This window comes from Meles meles, chromosome 6 (assembly GCF_922984935.1).
Source record: "Meles meles chromosome 6, mMelMel3.1 paternal haplotype, whole genome shotgun sequence".
In the NCBI taxonomy this organism is placed as follows: Eukaryota; Metazoa; Chordata; class Mammalia; order Carnivora; family Mustelidae; genus Meles; species Meles meles.
In genome coordinates this window covers 26,869,546-26,889,574 of record NC_060071.1, presented here as the reverse complement: position 1 = coordinate 26,889,574, position 20,029 = coordinate 26,869,546, and the positions used below count along the sequence as shown (strand labels likewise).

The window sequence follows — 20,029 nt, the reverse complement described above, 5'->3', positions numbered from 1 at the left end:
ATTCTTCCCAAGGTGATTCTTTATTATGTCCTCATTAAAAATAACAAACTGAAATATCTACCACACAAAATCAGAGAGCAGAAAACTAATGTGATCTTTTTCACTAAATATTAATCCTTTTTGAGACTGAGCAGCATGTAAATGCAATAGGCATATATTCAAACTGGAATTCACACAGCAGAGCTCCTAGGATTCTCTGTAACAGGCTAGAACTTGTCAAAAAAATTATTACAACTTGATGTGGAAGACATAATTTTCCATTAGACCTTTAAGATGTCTGTATGTATAGCCATCTAGAACTAAATTAGAGTATATTTTTCTCCAAACTACAATGCAGTGCTAAACTGTGAAGACTGTATAGGCAGACTATAAGTAACAATTGATAAAACAGAAGCTTCATACTGAGCTGGGTTTGCCTTTTGTTATGGCAGATTTTGTGTTGTGACATAAGAAAAAACACATATATTAATTCTAAAAATATAGCACCATGTGTAAACAAGAAATGCTTCTTGCTTGAAGATTTAAGAGCACCTTTTTGTTGACCTTTACCTTTCTATGTGTGATATCCTGAAACCAGGCGGAGATATCTGATGTGTGTGATATCCTGAAACCAGGCAGAGAGATCTTTTTAAAGAACAAAATGATCTCTCATACTACTCAAATATGATAACTAAATCCCATGAAAAGCCTTTCCAGGATAAATACTTGGGGTCCTCAATGAATGGATGTTAGGGGCATTTACATGGCTATTTAGGATGGAAGCCGTTGCTGAATATCTGCCTATGTGTGTGTCCACAGCCATGCCTATGGCTGTGTCTACCAAATACAGTGAAGTAAATTGGTATTAAAGAATTGTGTACCATTATGTAGTCCAGTTAGGCAGGCCTAATTTTGATACTGTTGGCTAACCATCATAATTCCCCTTTTATAATTCCAACTGAGCCACAGAGGAGGCAGGAAATGTTTATTTTATACCTGTCATTCCCAGATACTTCCTTCAACAGAAAGTAGATTGTCCAAATGCAGTACTTTGCATCACTGTTCATGAAGATTAAAAGGTAGGAGCAAGGACTGAGCAGTTACTTTGCCCATGAAAAGGACCCACCATGCAACACCCTCAGGTAGGATGCATGTGACATGTGTCATGGCAATGAACTTCTGGTTTTACTCACTTACCCTTTCTGAAATTGCTTTCTCTTTACTACCCTACTCCAGAGAATTAGATTGAAACAGACATGAACAACCAAGAGGTTTTTTGTCTCTTTTTTTTTTTTTTTTCAAAGCAGTTTCATGATTGGTTTTCTCTATGGCACCTTAGGAAATGAGCCCACCAAAAGAAGGATTTCTTTTTTCAAAAAATAACATTTAAAAAAAATGACATTTATACACAAGATTGGTTCATTTTTTTTTTATTTTTTAATGAACATTTAAGGTTCATATACAAAAGCTACAGAGCAGTAAGTCAATCATGAAATAAGTACAAGGAAATAAAATGGAATATAACTCAATTACAATTTCTCACCACTGAAGCACTACACGCTGGCTGCAGAGAGAGGTGGTCAATGTTTCAGCCAGTGAATGCATGGGCCAAATGCCAAGACTGTCATCACATCACTTTTTGTTTTAACACTTCCTTTTCTTTCTCTGATCAGTATTCAGTTGGATAGGGAGGTGGGTGGGGTGAGAGAAATGTTTCTTTTCCAAAAAAAAAAAAAAAGATTTTTAAAGCAGTTAAATTTTTCCTTGGGGAAATAATTTATCTGTTAGTCTAACATACCATATATTTCTGTTATTAAATTTCTCTGCATAAATATTTGCCTAATCTATTTCTTAATGTAAGATCATGCAGTACTTTCTAATTTCAGAACAGTAAGAATTATCAAAGGCAATTAGTTTTGTACATAAATGCCCACAGTTTCCTTTTTAATGAAAAATGTGCTCTTTGTGATCTTTGTTTCTTGCAAGAGAGTTGGTCAAGTAATAATCATGGAGTATTTCCTAAAATATTTATTTGCTGGGAAAATTTGTATGAAGTGATATTTGAAGTATAAAAAACATTGTTAGGTAACACTTGGAACAGTTAAAAATATACTTATCTTGTTTGTAAACTATCAGTGTAAGATACTGAGTATCTGAGTGTCAGAGCCATTGTCTCCTGTTTTCCTAGAAAGTTGTTTGCTTTATTTATCAATGTGACATCTTTGAAACATCTGACATTATATATAGAAACATCAAGGCAATATTATTTGTACATATTAAACATGCAAAAATTTCCTGAAAGATAGTGCCCGAATATGGAAATTCACTCTGAGCTCAACCTCTCCTTGGTACCATTCTGCTGGAAGTATGGCTCTCTTGGAGTTTGGGAGTGTGGTGGGTTATTTTGGAGAGGCAGCCCCTTTAATCACCGGTTCCCTATTCAAATATGTTGCCCAGTAAACTAAGTTGAAAGTGCCAAACAAAACCGGGAATACAATTCGGGACATTTTGTCTATCTTGCTGATGCTGTTGTAAGTCTTTTTGTTTTCAGAAGTCTTCTCTTCAGAAGGTTTTACTGAGGCTGAAGATGCATTTGAGGTCCCTGCTGGGGTCTGTTCCTTTGGGATGTTGGGGGGGTGGGTCATCTTCCCAGTGGTATAAGCATTTGTTGACTTATTTAATATGAGTTCCCGCTCCTTTTTCTGAAAATATAATAAGATTGTAAGGGCATGATATTTGCAGGCAACTGAAGAGTTTATCTCTCAAAAGAGAGAGAGAGAAATAACAACTTAGCTCTGAGAAAGGCAGTTCTCCACAGACTTCTAAAAATCTTTTTTTTTTTAAATATTTTATTCATCTGACCGACAGAAATCACAACTAGGCAGAGAGGCAGGCAGAGAGAGAGGAGGAAGCAGGCTCCCTGTGGAGCAAGGAGCCCGATGCGGGGCTCAATCCCAGGACCCTGGGATCATGACCTGAGCCAAAGGCAGAGGCTTTAACCCACTGAGCCACCTAGGCGCCCCTCTCCAGAGACTTCTAAGCCTACAACCCCATGTGGCCAGTCTTGACTAAAGAATTCTATACCAGAAATCAGTTGCTTTCTTATACACTCACAATGATAATATAGAAAGAGAAATTAGAGAACTGATTCCATTTACTGTAGCACCAACAACATAAGATACCTGGGAATAAACCTAACCAAAAAGGTAAAGGATCTATACTCAAGGAACTACAGGAGACTCATTAAAGAAACTGAAGAAGACACAAAAAGATGGAAAACCATTCCATGCTCAAGGATCAGAAGAATAAACATTGTTAAAATGTCTATACTGCCTAGAGCAATCTATACCTTCAATGCCATCCTGATCAAAATTCCACCAGCATTTTTCAAAGAGCTGGAACAAACAATCCTAAAATTTGTATGGAACCAGAAAAGACCCCAAATTGGCAAGGAAATGTTGAAAAAGAAAAACAAAACTGAGAGCATCATGTTGGGTGATTTCAAGCTTTTCTACAAAGCTGTGATCACCAAGACAGCATGGTACTGGCACAAAAACAGACACATAGACCAGTGGAACAGAGTAGAGAGCCCAGATATGGACCCACAACTCTATGGTCAAATAATCTTCAACAAAGCAAGAAAAAATATACATTGGAAAAAAAAGACAGTCTCTTCAATAAATGGTGCTGGGAAAACGGTCACCTATGTGTAGAATAAACCTCGACCATTCTCTTACACCATACACAAAGATAAATTTGAAATGGATAAAAGACATCAGCATGAGGCAGGAATCTATCAAGATCCTAGAGGAGAACATAGGCAGTAACCTCTTCAACACTGGCCACAGCAACTTATTTCAACATATGTCTCCATAGGCAAAGGAAACAAAAGCAAAAATGAACTTTTCAGACTTCATCGAGATCAAAAGCTTCTGCACAGCAAAGGAAACAGTCAACAAAACAAAGAGGCAACCCACGGAATGGGAGAATATATTCACAAATGACACTACAGACAATGGGCTGATATCCAAGATCTATAAAGAACTCCTGAAACTCAACACAAACAAAACAGATAATCACGTCAAAAAATGGACAGAAGACATGAACAGATACTTCTCCAAAGAAGACATACAAATGGCTAACAGACACATGAAAAAATGTTCATCATCATTGGGCATCAGGAAGATTCAAATCAAAACCACATTGAGATAACACCAGTTAGAATGGCCAGTTAGAATGGCTTCACACTAGTTAGAATGGCCAAAATTAACAAGACAGTAAATAACGTGTGTTGGAGAGGATGTGGAGAAAGGGGAACCCTCTTACACTGTTGGTGGGAATGCAAGTTGGTGCAGCCACTTTGGAGAACTGCGTGGGCGATTCCTCAAGAAATTAAAAATAGAGCTTCCCTATGACCCTGCAATTGCACTACTGGGTATTTACACCAAAGATACTGATGTAGTGAAAAGAAGGGCCATCTGTACCCCAATGTTCATAACAGCAATGGCCATAGTTGCCAAACTGTGGAAAGAACCAAGATACCCTTCAATGGACGAATGAATAAAGAAGATATGGTCCATATATATAAATATAATGGGGTATTATGCCTCCATCAGAAAGGATGAATACCCAACTTTTGTAGGACCATGGACGGGACTGGAAGAGATTATGCTGAGTGAAATAAGTCAAGCAGAGAGAGTCAATTATCATATGATTTCACTTACTTGTGGAGCATAAGGAATAACATGGAGGACATTGGGAGATGGAGAGGAGAAGTGAGATGGGGAAATCATAACGGAAGACAAACCATGAGAGACTGTGGACTCTGAGAAACAAACCGAGGGTTTTGGAGGGGAGAAGCGTGGGGGGTTGGGTGAGCTTGGTGGTGGATATAATGGAAGGCAAGTATTGCATGGAGCACTAGGTGTGGTGCATAAACAATGAATGCTGGAACACTGAAAAGAAAATAAAATGGGGAAAAAAAAGAAATTCTACAACAGGCAAAATAATTCATGGTAAAAATAATCAGAACAGTAGTTGTCTTTATTGAGGTGGAAACTGGAAAGGCATCTATTGATTGGGAAGTGGCATGGTGAACTTTCTGGAGTACTAGTGAAGTTCTCTATCTTGAAAGGGATTTGTGTTACACAGGTGAACATGTTCATCAAAATGCCGCAAATGTATCCTTAATATCTGTGTATTTTACACTATGCAAATTTTTCTTTGAAAGAATCAAACTGCAAATGAATACTGAACTCTAGTTAATGACATACATAAATTTACATGTATATAAATATATTTACTGGGAAATGTATTGTCCTTTAAAATTTACTTTGAAATGGATAAGAATGCAAGACGGATTGAAGATGAGTGAATGCATGGATAGACAGATGATGGACAAATAGATGGTAGTGACACATGCATAGTAAAATGTTCATCATAGATTTTCATTGTAAGATTCTTTAAACATTGCTGTTGGTTTGCAAATGTACATAATAAAACACTGCAAAATTTCTGTTCCATTAATATAGCACCATTAAGTAAAATTTAATTGTGAAAACACAGCAGAGTAAAAGAAATATATCAACCATTAAAACTATGGAAAAGATAACAAGTAGAAAGGAAACACATGGAACAAGGAGAAAATGGAAGCAAGTGAAAAGGAAGGTAGAATAAATGTGGAACCAGATACAAAGAGCATGGTGACACATGGGGACATGGTGAGGTAGGCTACAACAGTCCTGGGCCGGAGTAGGGACCCTCTGGGCCACTTTTCAGAAATACTACAGCTCTTTCATATACCAATGATCATGTGTGCACCCATCCTTCAGCTCCAACTCCTTCAGGGTAGACTTCAACTTCTTCCTCTATTGAATGTTGCTCTAAATAAGGTCTGTTCTTTTCACTGCTGTTCACCCTTAAAAACTACGTTTCACCCCAAACCCTTAGCTGACGTTTGCCTCTGGAGATCCCAACATGTGACAAGGGTGAACCTAGACTATTTTTCAAGCTCTCTACTTCTAAGTAAAAGTCAGTTTATGCGAATAGGCTAATACTACGCTTACTCATTCATGCGTACTAACCACCAATTCATGTGTGACTTCCCTGCCTGAATGCCTTTAGATGTCCTGATGCTTCAGCTGCACAACCCCTTTCAGTCCTAAATGGTAGGATCCCCAGCACCACAGCCTTCTGGAGAACAACATGTAGTCTTGGAATTGCACAAGACACTGAAGTGTGCTGCTTATTCTAAAAGATCAGTGCTAATCTAGGACCAGCCAATCTATGTTAGCATCATCTCTCCCTCTCCCTTCAGATCTAGATCTATGGTAAGTAGTAACAACAGTGGAGCCAAGTGTGAAAGTGGTGGCTGACAGGGATGGTGAGCCTACATGACATTTTGGGGCTCTCCACCCATCCCTTTCTCTTAAATTCAAAGATATGAGCCTGAGGCCTCAATTCCTGTAATAGACTCTCACCTGATTTCCTACTCAGACTTGGCTATCTCCAGTCCACTGTCACCTAGCCACCAAGACCAGTCCTTAGCAATCATTTAACTTCTGGCAACATAGTTCTGGGTGTTTGGAAGCCCTCTCTCCCAATTCCATTCATGTTCCTCCCCATGCAAACCTCCTCCATGGTTCCTTTTATCTTCATCACCAAGTCCAGATGCTTTGGTCAAGAATCCCTAGTCTGCCTCTACAAATGTTTTCCCAGGTCACCATCAATCATCCATTGTGGTCATCTCACTCTCCCTCACTTGGTCTTCAACCGCCAAAACACCTGCTCCTGGGGTTGCTGCTTGTCAAGGCCCTCCCTGCTGTCCCTTCTCCCCTGAGAGGGCCCAGCATGGATCCAACATGGCCAGACAGGAAAGCTGGACTTGAAAATGGGTTTTCCCAGACTGAAACTCTGGCATGGGAGGGGAATCGTGAGGAGGAGGAGGAAGGAAATAGCTGTGTTAAATGCAAAAAGCAAGTATGAGGCCATCAGTGAGACACAGTTGTATGTTCTCAGTAAAAAGTGTTTTGGGTTGCCCTTCCTGGTTTGTGGCCCTGGTTGGGAGGTCAGGCCATACAATTCCAGTCTTCTATAATACCTTCCAGGACTCCCTTCATGCTGAGTTCTCATGGACAGATCTTTGATTTTCAAGGACAGATTTTTACTTCAGGTCTACCCTGTTAACGTTGGCCTGCTCTTGTCTCAGGGGAAAAGCTTTGCCTATTTGTTTAATGCATGGTATAATTAACAGTTTATCATGTGCTGTTTTATTTTTTGTTCCATATTCCATATATGTTACTCTCATCTCACCAAGGACATGGTTCAGCAGCTTGGAATTCTGTGTGATCTGTTTTCTTCAACAATTCCTTAGATTTAGGCACCGATCACCTTCTAAATACCCAACACTGAATTGCTTTGAATAGAGTAACGGTTTCCAGAATTACTATGCATCGTTTAAGTGAACCGAATCATCTCCTCAGTGGAACAGAGTGTCCTTTGAGGCTTCTAGTAGGTCACACGCTCTCCTTATGTCCTTAAAGCCACCCTGCAGATGATCTACTGCTTTGAAGCAACAAAAGAATGAACAGAAGATGTATAATTCAAAACTGGACAAGTAACAACTGAACAGACAGGAGATACTTTAGTGAAAATAATATCTACACAATAAAATCTACGCAAGCCCAAGCCATTCACATGGCATAAGACCTCTTGCTTGATCGAAGCCAATGATTCAAAACAAAGTTGAAACAGGACCTGCTGCAATAAGACTTGATAGGGACCTTGAACATAAAGCAAGAGGTCATTTTTTCACTGGAAGGATGGGAGACAGGGAGGAGAAACACCTGTCTTATATTTGCTATTTTATATCAGGCACATTTTCTCTGGAAAAAAAGGAAAATGAAGGGTGAAAATTTACCTTGACCTTGGCGGCTTCTGAGGCCTTTTTGCCATCCCAGGCCCAGCCTCTCTTTGTGAAATAGTTGACGGTAGCAAACTCAATCAGCGCAGAGAACACAAAAGCGTAGCACACAGCTATGAACCAGTCCATGGCTGTTGCGTAAGCCACTTTGGGCAGAGAGTTCCGAGCACTGATGCTGAGGGTCGTCATGGTAAGCACCGTGGTCACCCCTGCGGTTGTTAGTGACGGGGGGTCAGGCAGGGAGAATGGAAACAGGAATCAATATCGGCACCCAGACCCCAGTGTAACACCCTTGACTGTGACAGATGAACACAGGAAAGGAACTGGTTACTTTTATCCCCAGATGAAACCTGCCCCTCTCTCCTGATTTCCTAATATTTAACACACTCATAGCATTTGTAATATTGCTTATTTGATTTATCTTATTAATTGCCTCCTTCCTCTAGAATATAAACTGAGGAAGGCAGGGGTCTGGGTCTGATATGTATACATACGTTGTGTTCCCATTATCCCCAACCAAGCCCAGCAGATAGCTCATGTCCAACAACGATGTGTCGAATAGGTCATATTCCTCTGCGGCAATGGGGCAATACCCAATAGATAACAGGCAATGACATTCACGTGGCATCTAGTGAAGAGTTTCAATAAAATGTGCTATGTACCCTGTGAGTACTGGGATCAAGGCAAACTAGAGACAGACTTGCTTCTACATGGATTAACCTAACATGCAGACTTCCAGGAAACTTTGAGGAGCCAAGTGCAAGAGAAGAACCATGTCTGAATCTGGATCTGGATCTCAGCACTTCACTCTACCCAAGAGGGAATAATGTCCCCTCGAAGCACTTGTGTGAGGTGCCTGCGGCTGTCTGCCTTGGCTTCTGTGGAAACTCTGCAATGACCATGCAGCAAGGCCAGACTGCTGGAGGGGGACATTGAGGACTGGCTAATTATGAGCCATCTATCTAGTATCCACTCAGTGCCAGACTGATCTAAGTCACATCCTCATTATCCCAATTCACAGGCAACGGGCTTAAAGATTTAAAAATACTTAGCAATGTACCCCATTTCACTAGCTGGCAAATGAGAACCCGTATTCGGATCCAGGTCTGCAAGACCCTTTACAGCCCACGCAGCTACCACATGTGCTGTGCCTTCTTCCTTACCACAGTTCTGTGTGGGTGTGTGGGCACAATGCACTTGTTATGGGTTGAATTATGTTCCCCCAAATTCATATGTTGAAATCCTAATCCCCAGAATTTCAGAATGCAATCTTACTTGCAAACACAGACTTTATAGAAGTAATCAAGTCAAAATGAGATTGTTAGGGCAGACCTTATCCAATATGACTGGTGCCACATACATGCACATAGGGTGCGAACACTGGAATTACCTGTCCTAACCCTAACCCTGGAACAGACCCTTCCCTCACAGCCCTCAGAAGGAACCAGCTTTGCTGACCTCTTGATTTGGGGCTTGTAGCCTCTAGAATTGAAACAAGTAATTTCCATTGTTTAAACCCCTCAGGGCATGGCACTTTGTTATGGAGCCCTAGGAAATCAGTAGAGCACCAAGTATGTCATGTCACTGGTGGTCACAGCAGCTGAGTTTTCATCCAACCTCATCCTTCAAAGGTATTTATATGTACTCACCGAGCATGGTACCATGCGTGGAATTAATGTGTAGTGAGAAATCAGTAGACAACTTTGATTTTTCTTAGAAACCCACTTAATCATTGTCCTGGGGGAGAAGGTTCTGTGCATGACCTTGAAACAGGCTTTTTGCACTTCTTGGGTCCTTGAACATCCCAATGTGCTTTGGGAATCTCCCAGAAGAAACAGAAACTAATATGCAGCATTCTCCAACCTATTTTTTTTTTTTTTCCTGCCCACCTACTAACATTCTCCTAAACTACTGGGGAAGCACTGCCTGGCCATGAACATTCCTGAAGCAAGTGTAGCTGGCCACGTACGTAGAGAAATAGTCTTACAGGAACACTCCTGGGCCATCACTTCGAAACTCCCTGGGCTCTTAGGCTCCCTACAGACTAGGTAGTGGTAACATAAAACGCAGGTCATGGTTTCCTTCTTCGCAGTACTAAGAGCTGAGGCATGAAGTGTACCTTACAGTTTAGAAATATGTCAGCATCCATTATCACAACTGACCTGCAAAACTACCTTTAGTATTGCAACTCAGATGTGAGGAAGCAGAGCTTAAAGGTAAAAGTTAAATGCTTAACTATGTCTGCTCTGCCGAGGTATCTCCTGAACTAGATCTTGCTAAACCTAATGCATGTCTTAAGGATGTCAAATGATGTTGTTCTAGATTCTTATCATATATATGTGCATCTGCAAATAGGTCTATGTGAATATCTATGTATAATATATGTGCATTATGTAATATGCAAATGTCCACATGTTCATATCATATACCCCATAAATCTGATGGTGTATATGATATATAGATATGTGATTTATTATTACCGCATAAGATATGATGGGTTGAATGCCCTTGGGAGTTCGTTTTAAAGTGGCATGGATGCTTCAAAGAAAACTGCCTGATAACACAAAGTAGTACTTTGGAAGAAGTATGAAAATACAGTAGCAAAATCTCACATAAGACAGAGTGCCGGCAGTTTCAAACCTTAAAAAAAAAAAAAGGGCTACCAGCAAAGGCTTTTCAAAATGGAAACAATGATCAAATAGATCATGTATCATTTCCTAAACCCTTGTTAGGGAGCCAGCCTAACTCCTAATCCTTAGCATTGGATTCTTTTTTTTTTTTTTTTAATTGTGTTATGTTAGTCACCACACAGTACATCACTAGTTTTTGATGTAGTTTTCCATGATTCATTGTCTGCATAAAACACCTAGTGCTCCATGCAATATGTGTCCTCTTTAACACTGGATTCTTAACTAATAGGTCTGTTTGTTTTCCAGGTCACAGAACAGACAGTAATCACTAGGAGTTTAGAGGATTTTGCTGTTAGTCAGAAGCAGTCCCAAGACACCAATGCAGGCTTGGAGACACTCACCAAACACTGTCCTGGCAGGGACCGATTCTCTGTTCAGCCAAAAGGACACCTGTGACAAGATCACGGTCATTATGCAGGGAAGGTAGGTCTGGATGACAAAGTAACCGATCTTCCTCTTCAGATGGAAATGAGCCGTCATGACTGTGTATTCCCCTGCAAACAAGCAAATTAATGCAGGACAGCCACCTGTCCTAGAGTCTTGCCTGTCTTTCCTGCTCCTGGACCAGAGGTGGTCCTTCTCTCCATCTTCCCCTTGGAAAACTATTAGTTTTTATTGTTGGAGTGAATGAAAGAATGGAGGATACAGGGATTTCTTAACTGCATTTTATAAGTCTTTTGAGCCTCATCCTCTGAAGAGCCTTTACTGGTGGATGTTTTTCCTGGGGAAAATCAGATTTGTGTGTTTTCCTAATCCCTGGTCACAATCTGTGCCACTCTCTGCCCACCCCCTCACTGCTACTGCCATCAGGATTTCAGGATTTAGCCTCTCCAGATATAACTCAGGACATCATAGAGCCCTGTTGCAGGTGGAGAAATTTTCTTCCTATTTCCCAGCCAGGGAAGGCTGGAAGAAGCTAGGGGTGACCACCCCCCTGCTCTGTGCTCCCTGCCAGACCCAGGTGGACGGTGAGCAACTGCAGCTGGAGGAGGCCACGGGTCCTGGCAGCACCCCTTCCCACCGCCTACCGGGGAGATTGGGGCATCTCCTTGGCAATGCCCCAGGGACTTCTCTGGATCTGCCTGGCAGTGTGGGAGGCCAGCGGGGACCTTCCGTTCATTGCTGAGAATGATGCTGCCTTGATGGTGAACTGGTAAGGAGCTGAGACGGGCTGTGGTCGGAGGGCATGTGAATGGCTGTCAGCTGGAGAATCTCCAGTGCTAGAATTTTTTTTTTTTAATTCAAGTATAGTTAACGTACAATGTTACATAAGTTTCAGGTGTACAACATATTGACTTAACAATTCTGTACATTACTCAATGTTCACCATGATAAGTGTAGCCATCATTGGTCACCATATAACATTATTACAATATTATTGAGTATTTCCTGTTCTGCACGGTTTGTCTCTGGGACTGCTTATGGGGAGATAGGAAGGCTGCTTTGAGAAGCAGAAGCAGAGTTAAGCTGATCTGAGGACAAGAGTTCTTTTGCTGAATTGCAAGGAGTAGATGGCATGGCTGGGTGGAATTGCAAAGTGGGGAGAAAGGGCTTGAGGCCCCCCCTAAGGCAGACACAGTGGGAGCTGTCTATTTAGGGGGTGGTCTGCTGGAGCCCAATGTGGAGCACTGGGACATCTGAGCCAGATAACAAGCTCCGATGCTTGCTTTTGGAATCAGAGCCCAGAGCTCAGCATGGCCAGCTGTGGATCTGTCCCTACGTGCCTTTTCTCATGGCATGCCAGATGTCATAGGCAGAGGGAACCATTAAGATCACATGTAGCAAAATCTGCCCCCTTACAGAAAAGGAGACCAAAATCCTTAGGAGTGCCTGCGATATGCCAATAGCGGTGGCCACACTGTCCCCATAGTTCCAAGGCAGGTCAGAGCAGAGGAGAGTGGCTGAGTGGGCTCCATCACAGCAGAAAGAAGCAGCAACAAAGGGAAGGAGGATGAGAGATGTTTAATAGCAAGGGCTGGATCTTTGTAATGATCCAATTTTGCCTCTCCTTGACATCTGAGAAGAGGGGAAATGCCATTCTATTTCTCTGCAGTAGGGTTTGAGATTACTCTCTTACTTAGAATGCTTTTATTGTTGTTCTTTTCATTCCGTTTTGTTTTGTTTTGTTTTAATTTGAGTATAGTTGACACACAATGTGACACCAGTTTTGGATGCGCAACATAGTGATTCAACAAGTTTATGCATTATGCTGTATTTGCCACAAATGTAGCTACCATCTGTCCCAATACATCCCTAAACAGTATCATTGGTTATACTCCTCATGCTGTGCCTTTTATTCCCGTGACTTACTCATTCCTTAATAGCAAGTCCATATTTTCCACTCGCCTTCACCCATTTTGCTCATCCCTTCACCTCACCCATTTGTTTTATTTTTGAGTTGAAAGTAGCAATATCAAATAATGTTTTTTAAAAAGGCCATCTTTTTAGAACAGAAATAGAGGCAGAAACCCCATTTATACATTTTTAAAGAACTATATGAAACAATTCCGGACTGTAGCACCCTCCATTAGCATGGCAATTCTTTACCCCACACATCTGCTACACCACCTTTTCACTTGTTCCCATAAAATTAGGCTACCACTCTCCCAGTCCTGCCAGGCTCTCTTCCCTCTCCCTGGGATGTCCAGCAATAAGGCCAGTGGGTAAGATCTGGGAGCTTGTATGTAGAAGCAGCATGCACTTCCTGCCAGCTCTGAGGTTTGGCAGTGTTGACAAAGAGTGATGCTGACCAGGGTACCTTCTGGGGCTTGCAACTCATCCCCGCTACACGGCCCACTCCATCCCTACTACACTTTTCTTCTCTGCATTGGAAACTCTCTGAGGCTATGGAATCTCCTCTTCTGCTAACAGCCAAGCTTCCTGATTGCTAAGGCTGGGCCTCCTGTGGCCAGGAGTCAACCAGGGACACACCTTTCAAGTGCAGAAAGTAGAACCCACTCTGTTCTTTTGGACACCTCACCCATTCTGTGTCAGGTGAAGCCAGGTTGTACTGGGCCTGTGGTACTCGGCCCAGCCCTATGCATGTGAGAGTGAGAGCCCCTTCCTTCTTGGTGAGGACTCAGCTGTTTCTATGCTGCTGTTGTGTAAAATTCAACCCCTGGGAAATCTTAGAAATGCTCAGAACAGGAGGTAGGGGAGCAGGTAAACAGGAGTACCTGCAGGAAGCTGTCTACCTTTCCTGCAGAGACTACTACTGCCTCTGCATCTCAGTGCTTGAAGCAGAAGCTCTGTTATATAAGCAGGTTCATGCATCGTCCAGGCAGAACATGCAATCACAGGGGGTTGCTCACATGAAGGCAAACACACCTGAGATTACACCTCCCATGGCACTCAGTACTGCCAGTCACTGCAGCTGGTTCCTCTATAGGCCACTGCAGGAACTGGGACCTGAACTGGAGAGGTCCTTGTGGCCAGCACTACACAGCAACAGCCATACCCCAGATTGCTAAGTAGAACTGAGGTGAGCCTGACGGGAATCCTCCCCACCAATACACCACAGGAGCACCGAGTTGTCCCAGGGTTTGTCATTCTGCATGCACTTGGTCTCACCTGTGCTGGTGCTGATGTTCTCGGTGCCCACCGTCTGCCCCATCAAGTGGTACTGGTTCAGCCTGGAGCCATCTTCTGCCACCACCACTGACTTAGTGGTGCCATTAGTCCAGACATAGACAACTTCAGAATTAGGATATGCATCTGTATGGGGGATGAGCAGAAGGTGGTATAAAAACAAGGAATTATTTTCAGCCTGCACAACCAAAGATGTTTATAAATGTAGCAAGAAAGATGACTGGAAGGTCAAAGTTAAAGGTCCTGGTGGTCCGACCAGGGCAGATGTCACCACTGTTCAGGTCCTTTTCATTCCTAAAGATCTAGGTGGTCAGCAATCAGTGCCTCGTGCTTCCTAGCATGTATTTTCTCTGTAGGGTACCCTACTGCCTGGGCTGAGACCACAGTGCTGGGCTTTCCCAGCTCTGTGGTCTTGGGAAAGTCACCTATGCTCTGTGCCTTACCTTTTCCATCTGTAAAATGGGGCAGTAACAGCAGCTACTTCTTGGGGTTCCTGCTGTCACGATACAAGCTCCATAACGCACTAATGCATTGAGCACACAAGCAGCACCTGAGAGCATTTGTTATGATAAAGATTCCACTTTGCAACTGGTACTTATTGTCCCGTTGTCCAATGCTATTCTGGTGGGAGGGTGGCATGGTAGGTAAGACTTCCTCCCCCTGGTATCATGTCTATGAATGTTACCTTATATGGTATATGGCACTGTACAGATGGAGTTAAGGCTAGGGGCCTTTAAATCAGAAGATTATCCTGGATTATTCCAGTACACCCAATATAATCACTTGAGCCCTCAAAAACAGGGAACTTTCTCCAGCTGGAGCCAGTCAGAGACTCAGCTCAGAGAAATCTGAAGCATGAAGAAAGTACTTGACCATCACTGTTGGCTTCGAAGATGGAGGAAGGGGACATGGAATGTGAGCAGCTAAAGGGTGAGAATGACCACCCCCGGTGACAGCTGGCAGGAAACAGGGACTTCAAACCTACAGCCATACAGAACTGAATCCTGCCAACACTTTAACTCTGGCCAGTGGGACCCAGCACAGAGATATCAGGCAAACATACTATATTCTGGCTTATAGAACTCTAAAAGAAAATAAAGATATTATTTTCTTTTTTTTTCTTTTCCCTAGCTTTATTGAGATATGAATGACATGTAACAGTATGTAAGCTCAAAGTATACAATGTAAAGATTTGATATATGTATGAATTGTGAAACAATTACCATGATAAGGTTAGTTACATATGTATGGTTTTAGACTGCTAATTGTGTGATAACTTGTCATACAGCAATAGAAAACTAGGACAGGTAGATGAAGAACAGAGAAGGGAAGAGGGAGACAAATACACAAAAAACATGTAACAGGGGTGTTAATGCTATAGAGAACTACAACCTATGAAAAGGGAGGAGGCACAATTTTAAATGGCGTTGTTTGGGAAGGCCTGATTTAGGAGACACAAGAAGTGTGCAGGAGCTGGCCACGTGGCTGCCAGGAGGAACAGCATCCGAGGAATGGGTGCTACAAAGGTCCTCAGGCAGGGGTGTGTCTGCAATGCCTGGAGAAAAGCCAGGCAGGGGGCAGGGGAAAAGACCAGATAAAACAGTGCTTTTGGCCACCTGGGAGGTGGTGGCTCAATTGGTTAAGTGTCTGCCTTTGGCTCAGGTCATGACCCCAGGGTCCTGGGATTGGGTCCCTGCTAAGCAGGGAGCCTGCTTTTTCCTCTGCCTGCCCTCTCCTCTGCTTATGTTCTCTCTCTCTGGAAAATAAATAAAGTCTTTAAAAAAAAAACAGTGCCTCAAGGCCATTTTTAGGCCTTTGACTTTTGCTCTGAGCTAGTCAGAAGACACAGGCATATTCTAACATGCTTTAAAAGGATCCATCTGGCTTAACTAATTAGTTGAGCCAAATGTTACCAAGATTCTATAACTTTAAACTGTAGGTTCTAACAATATAATTTTTCTTCAATTTTAAGCATAAGGTGAAAGAAGAAACTGTAATGAACCACTGTTATTTAATGTAGCGTTGAAAGTCCTAGCTACAGCAATCAGACAACAAAAAGAAATACAAGACCTCCAAAGCAGCAAGGAAGGAGTAAAATTTGTACTATTCACAGATGACATGATACTCTATATAGAATATCTGAAAGACTCTACCAAAAAACTGTTAGGGCTGATAATTTGAATTCAGTAAAGTCACCGGATACAAAATCAATGTACAGAAATCTGTGGCATTTCTATACCCCAACAGTGAAGCAGCAGAAAGAGAAATTAAGAAATAAAGATATCTTATTTTATAGACATTTTTATTTTACTTTTGTCCTTGAAAATATCAAATATTGAGGGATATGGAATTCCATGATGATTTTGGTTAACTTTGGCATAGATTGGCATAGATTTGGCATGAAGATACTCTTCATTCTGCTTAACTAGAGTCAGTTGGGTGGCACCTGAACGTATATTTATTTCTAGAATTTTTTCTTACATTCCTTAATAGAAAATAATGAACAATTTATAACTTTCATAAAATTTTTATAATTTTCATAAAACTTGATGAACATTTAGTGAATAAACTTGCTAATTTATCTAGAGATTAAAAAAAAAAAATAAAAGGATCCATCTGGCCGAGATGGGAGAATAGAACAGAGGTGGGAACCAGACAGAAATGGGAGACTGCCTACGACAATATTAAAATAATCTAGGTGGAAGATGTTACTGGTGGGCAAGGGTACAAAGAGGAGAAATTAGGGATCCATGTTAAAGGAAAGGGTTGTCCAGTCCAGGTGCTATCAAATCATGTGAGCTGTGAGAGGAAGAAGGCAGCCAGCCTGGGCATCTGGACAGGTCATTTGCACAGGGGAGGATGGCAGAGATTCTGGAAGGGCATGGCATCCAGTGAAAGGGGAGCAATGCAGGTGCCTATATGTCAGAGTTGAAGCCTTTGAGGGCTTTCCTTGGGGATACTGAGTGGACAGTTGTACAAGTTAGATCATGGGAATGGTTCCGGATGAGGATGTGACTTCTCCCATCACCGGAATATGGATGTCAACTGAAGCACAGGCTGGTGAGATCACCTGAGGGGTGCTGGTGGAGAAAAAGAAAGGGTGGGGCATGCCTTCCTAGGGTGCTGCAGGGACTGGAGTCTGAGAAGCTGAGGGGAGAACAGCAAAACCACTGGAACAGCGTGGGAGGAACGGGGAATGTCCTGTCCGGGAGGCCTGTGTCACAGGCTTCAGTTGATGGCTCAGGAGTGGCCCCAGGACCTAGTAGAATCTGGCCACCTCAGCAAGAGCACTGGCTTTGAGGAACTGACAGGCTTATCTGTTCCAGCTGTCTCCTGAAGTCTCTGGAAGTAAACCAACACACTTGTCCCATCATCAAGTCCATGAGTATGAACAGATGCCACACCCAACCACTCTGACACCGTTTGAACAAAGCTGTATGTTTTGCTCCCAGCTACTTAAACAGAGAATGACCCTCACTCTAGGGTGAAAGGAACCATGCACACTCCCAGGTGAAGAATCTGTAGATGTCTCAGGAGATGAGGGAAGAGCTGTAGAGGTCTGCTGCTGCTGCTGCTGGCAGGGGAGGCCTCCCTAAGTAGGACAGCATGCCCTGCAATTCTCCACCAGGAGCGGCTAGCTCACTGCACCGTGAAGGACCCAGCAGCTGTTAGGCTGAACCAGCAAAACTATCCACTTAGATCAGAGATCTTAACAGATAGAAGCGAGGAGAATGGTCTCTGGAATGACAAGAGTTCTACTAAAAAGTGCGGATGTTTCTTTGCTAATGTAGATCACTACTTTTATTCTTCATTTATGTGCAGTAGAGTACCTGTAACAGTTCAAAAATAATGAAATCAGCATGTATGGTGAAACACTGAGCTTAATACAGAGGAAAACAGCAGAAGCTTCAAGACCCTCTGTGCATGACTCACTGAAAGCTCCCCTCGTCCCTACAAGGTGGTAACTGAATTTTATGATAATCATTGCTTTATAGTTTTACTTTCTGGCCAGAACTCATTAGTCATTAAACGAAGTCCCCCCCCCTTTTCTTTCTTTTTTTTTTTTTTTCCCTGGCTTTGCTATGTTTTCTTTGTGAAATTATTTGTCATATTCTGCTTTACATGTTCATGTTTTACCCATTTGATTCATGTTTCCTTTATATATTCTGATACCTTTTGTTCTATGTGTTACACAGATCTTCACATTTGTGGCTATTTCACTGTATCATTGGTTTTTATTTTCTTTTCTGAAAAACATTAATTTTAGTCTAATTTATCCATCATGAAAAGTTTCATCTCTCTGCATCTTATTTCAGAGGCCCTCCCTCTTCTGAGGTCGCACTATATATTACATGTGCATAATCAAAGTTTTAATGCATTGTCCTTCACCCTTAGGGCCTTAATCACCAGGAGTTGACTGCATTTAAGGTATCCAATGGCATTTTCTCCATGTGGTGTTCTGTCTTGCCGCTGACCTCATCAAGCCATCTCTCCCACCTGCTCACTTGCAGACTTTGCTCTACCAAGTGAGGTTTCTGTCATCCACGGGTCTTCTCTCTGCTGGATCTTCTGCTCTGCTCCCTTTTTCTGTCCTGTTGGGAAGACGCCAAGAGCTGGAAGGGTCAGGTCCCCATCTTTTCTTCTTCAGGGGGCCCAGCTATTGTTGGTTCTATGCTCACCCAGATGCACGTCGGAATCAACTTTCCTAAAAATACTCTGATGAGATTTATATTGGAACTGAACTGGATCTATATTATTATAGATAATATCGAGGAAGACATGACATCTTCTGGAATCATATCTTTTTCATCATGGACATGAAGGTATCTCTCCACATATTGAGGTCTTCGTAGTGAAAGTGACTGACAATAAGCTTTTTTGATTGTAATATAAGCGCACCTGATTTTTTAAAAGATTTTATCCATTTATTTGACAAAGAGAGACACAGTGAGAGAAAGAACACAAGCAGGGGGAGTGGGAGAGGGAGAAACAGGCTTCCCACTGAGCAGGAAGCCCAATGCGGGGCTCAGTCCCAGGACCCTGGGCAGATGCTTAACGACTGAGCCACCCAGGAGCCCCTACAAGCACCTGATGTTAAGCTTTTTTTTTTTTTTTTTAAAGATTTTATTTATTTATTTGACAGAGAGAGATCACAAGTAGGCAGAGAGGCAGGCAGAGAGAGAGGAGGAAGCAGGCTCCCTGCAGAGCAGGGAGCCCGATGCAGGACTCCATCCCAGGACCCTGAGATCATGACCTGAGCCGAAGGCAGCGGCCTAATCCACTGAGCCACCCAGGCGCCCCTGATGTTAAGCTTTTGATTTCGCAGGCATTCCCTTCAAAGACATCCCTCTTGATCACACTGCCAGCTATACAACTAAATAAAGAGCAAGGCCGCCCCACCCATGAGGTTCCCCTTTTAGAAAGCCTGGGGTGACCTAAATAGCTGGCCACTGGAGTCACCCACTTTTCCTTTCCTGTGCCCTAATTCTTGCTCTTCTGTTTTAAATTTGGCAGTAATAAAGAGTGAAACTGCCAAACCCTCATCACCCAAGCTAGTCCCCAATAAAAAGACCCTAAGTCTGTGCTCTCTCTTTCCCTCACTCTACCTGTGGTCCCAGGCATGCAGTGTATCTTCCAGTGAATAATACATGTTTTTTCAAAGTTCCCTAGCGGTTGTTGTTGAGGTGCATCTTGCAATCATCATGAGAAACACAGGGCTGACCCCACCAGGGCACTGGCTCCACTCAGAGAAACATCACTACGAATAATATGGCCAGGCAAGTGCCCAACATTCTTAGCTGACAGCATCACTATTGATAAGCTGGGAAGTACCTAAAAAAGTCTTCTGTAA

The 20,029-nt window shown here is 42.4% G+C and overlaps 1 protein-coding gene across 3 annotated transcripts in view; it reads right to left on the bottom strand.

The window, feature by feature from the left end:
* Nucleotides 1–1,413: 1,413 nt before the first annotated feature.
* GABRA5 (gamma-aminobutyric acid type A receptor subunit alpha5) overlaps nucleotides 1,414–20,029 on the bottom strand; it is an 84,417-nt gene continuing 65,801 nt past the window's right edge. For 2 of the 3 annotated variants that reach the window (XM_046008807.1, XM_046008806.1), the window contains exons 8-11: nucleotides 14,161–14,304; nucleotides 10,932–11,084; nucleotides 7,898–8,109; nucleotides 1,414–2,681 (exon numbers count right to left, since the gene is read on the bottom strand). In XM_046008807.1, coding sequence (XP_045864763.1) covers nucleotides 2,379–2,681; nucleotides 7,898–8,109; nucleotides 10,932–11,084; nucleotides 14,161–14,304 — 812 coding nt within the window. In that variant the 3' untranslated portion in view covers nucleotides 1,414–2,378. Of the gene's footprint in view, nucleotides 2,682–7,897; nucleotides 8,110–10,931; nucleotides 11,085–14,160; nucleotides 14,305–20,029 lie in introns of those variants that run through there. The other variant, XM_046008808.1, reaches the window with a different exon arrangement.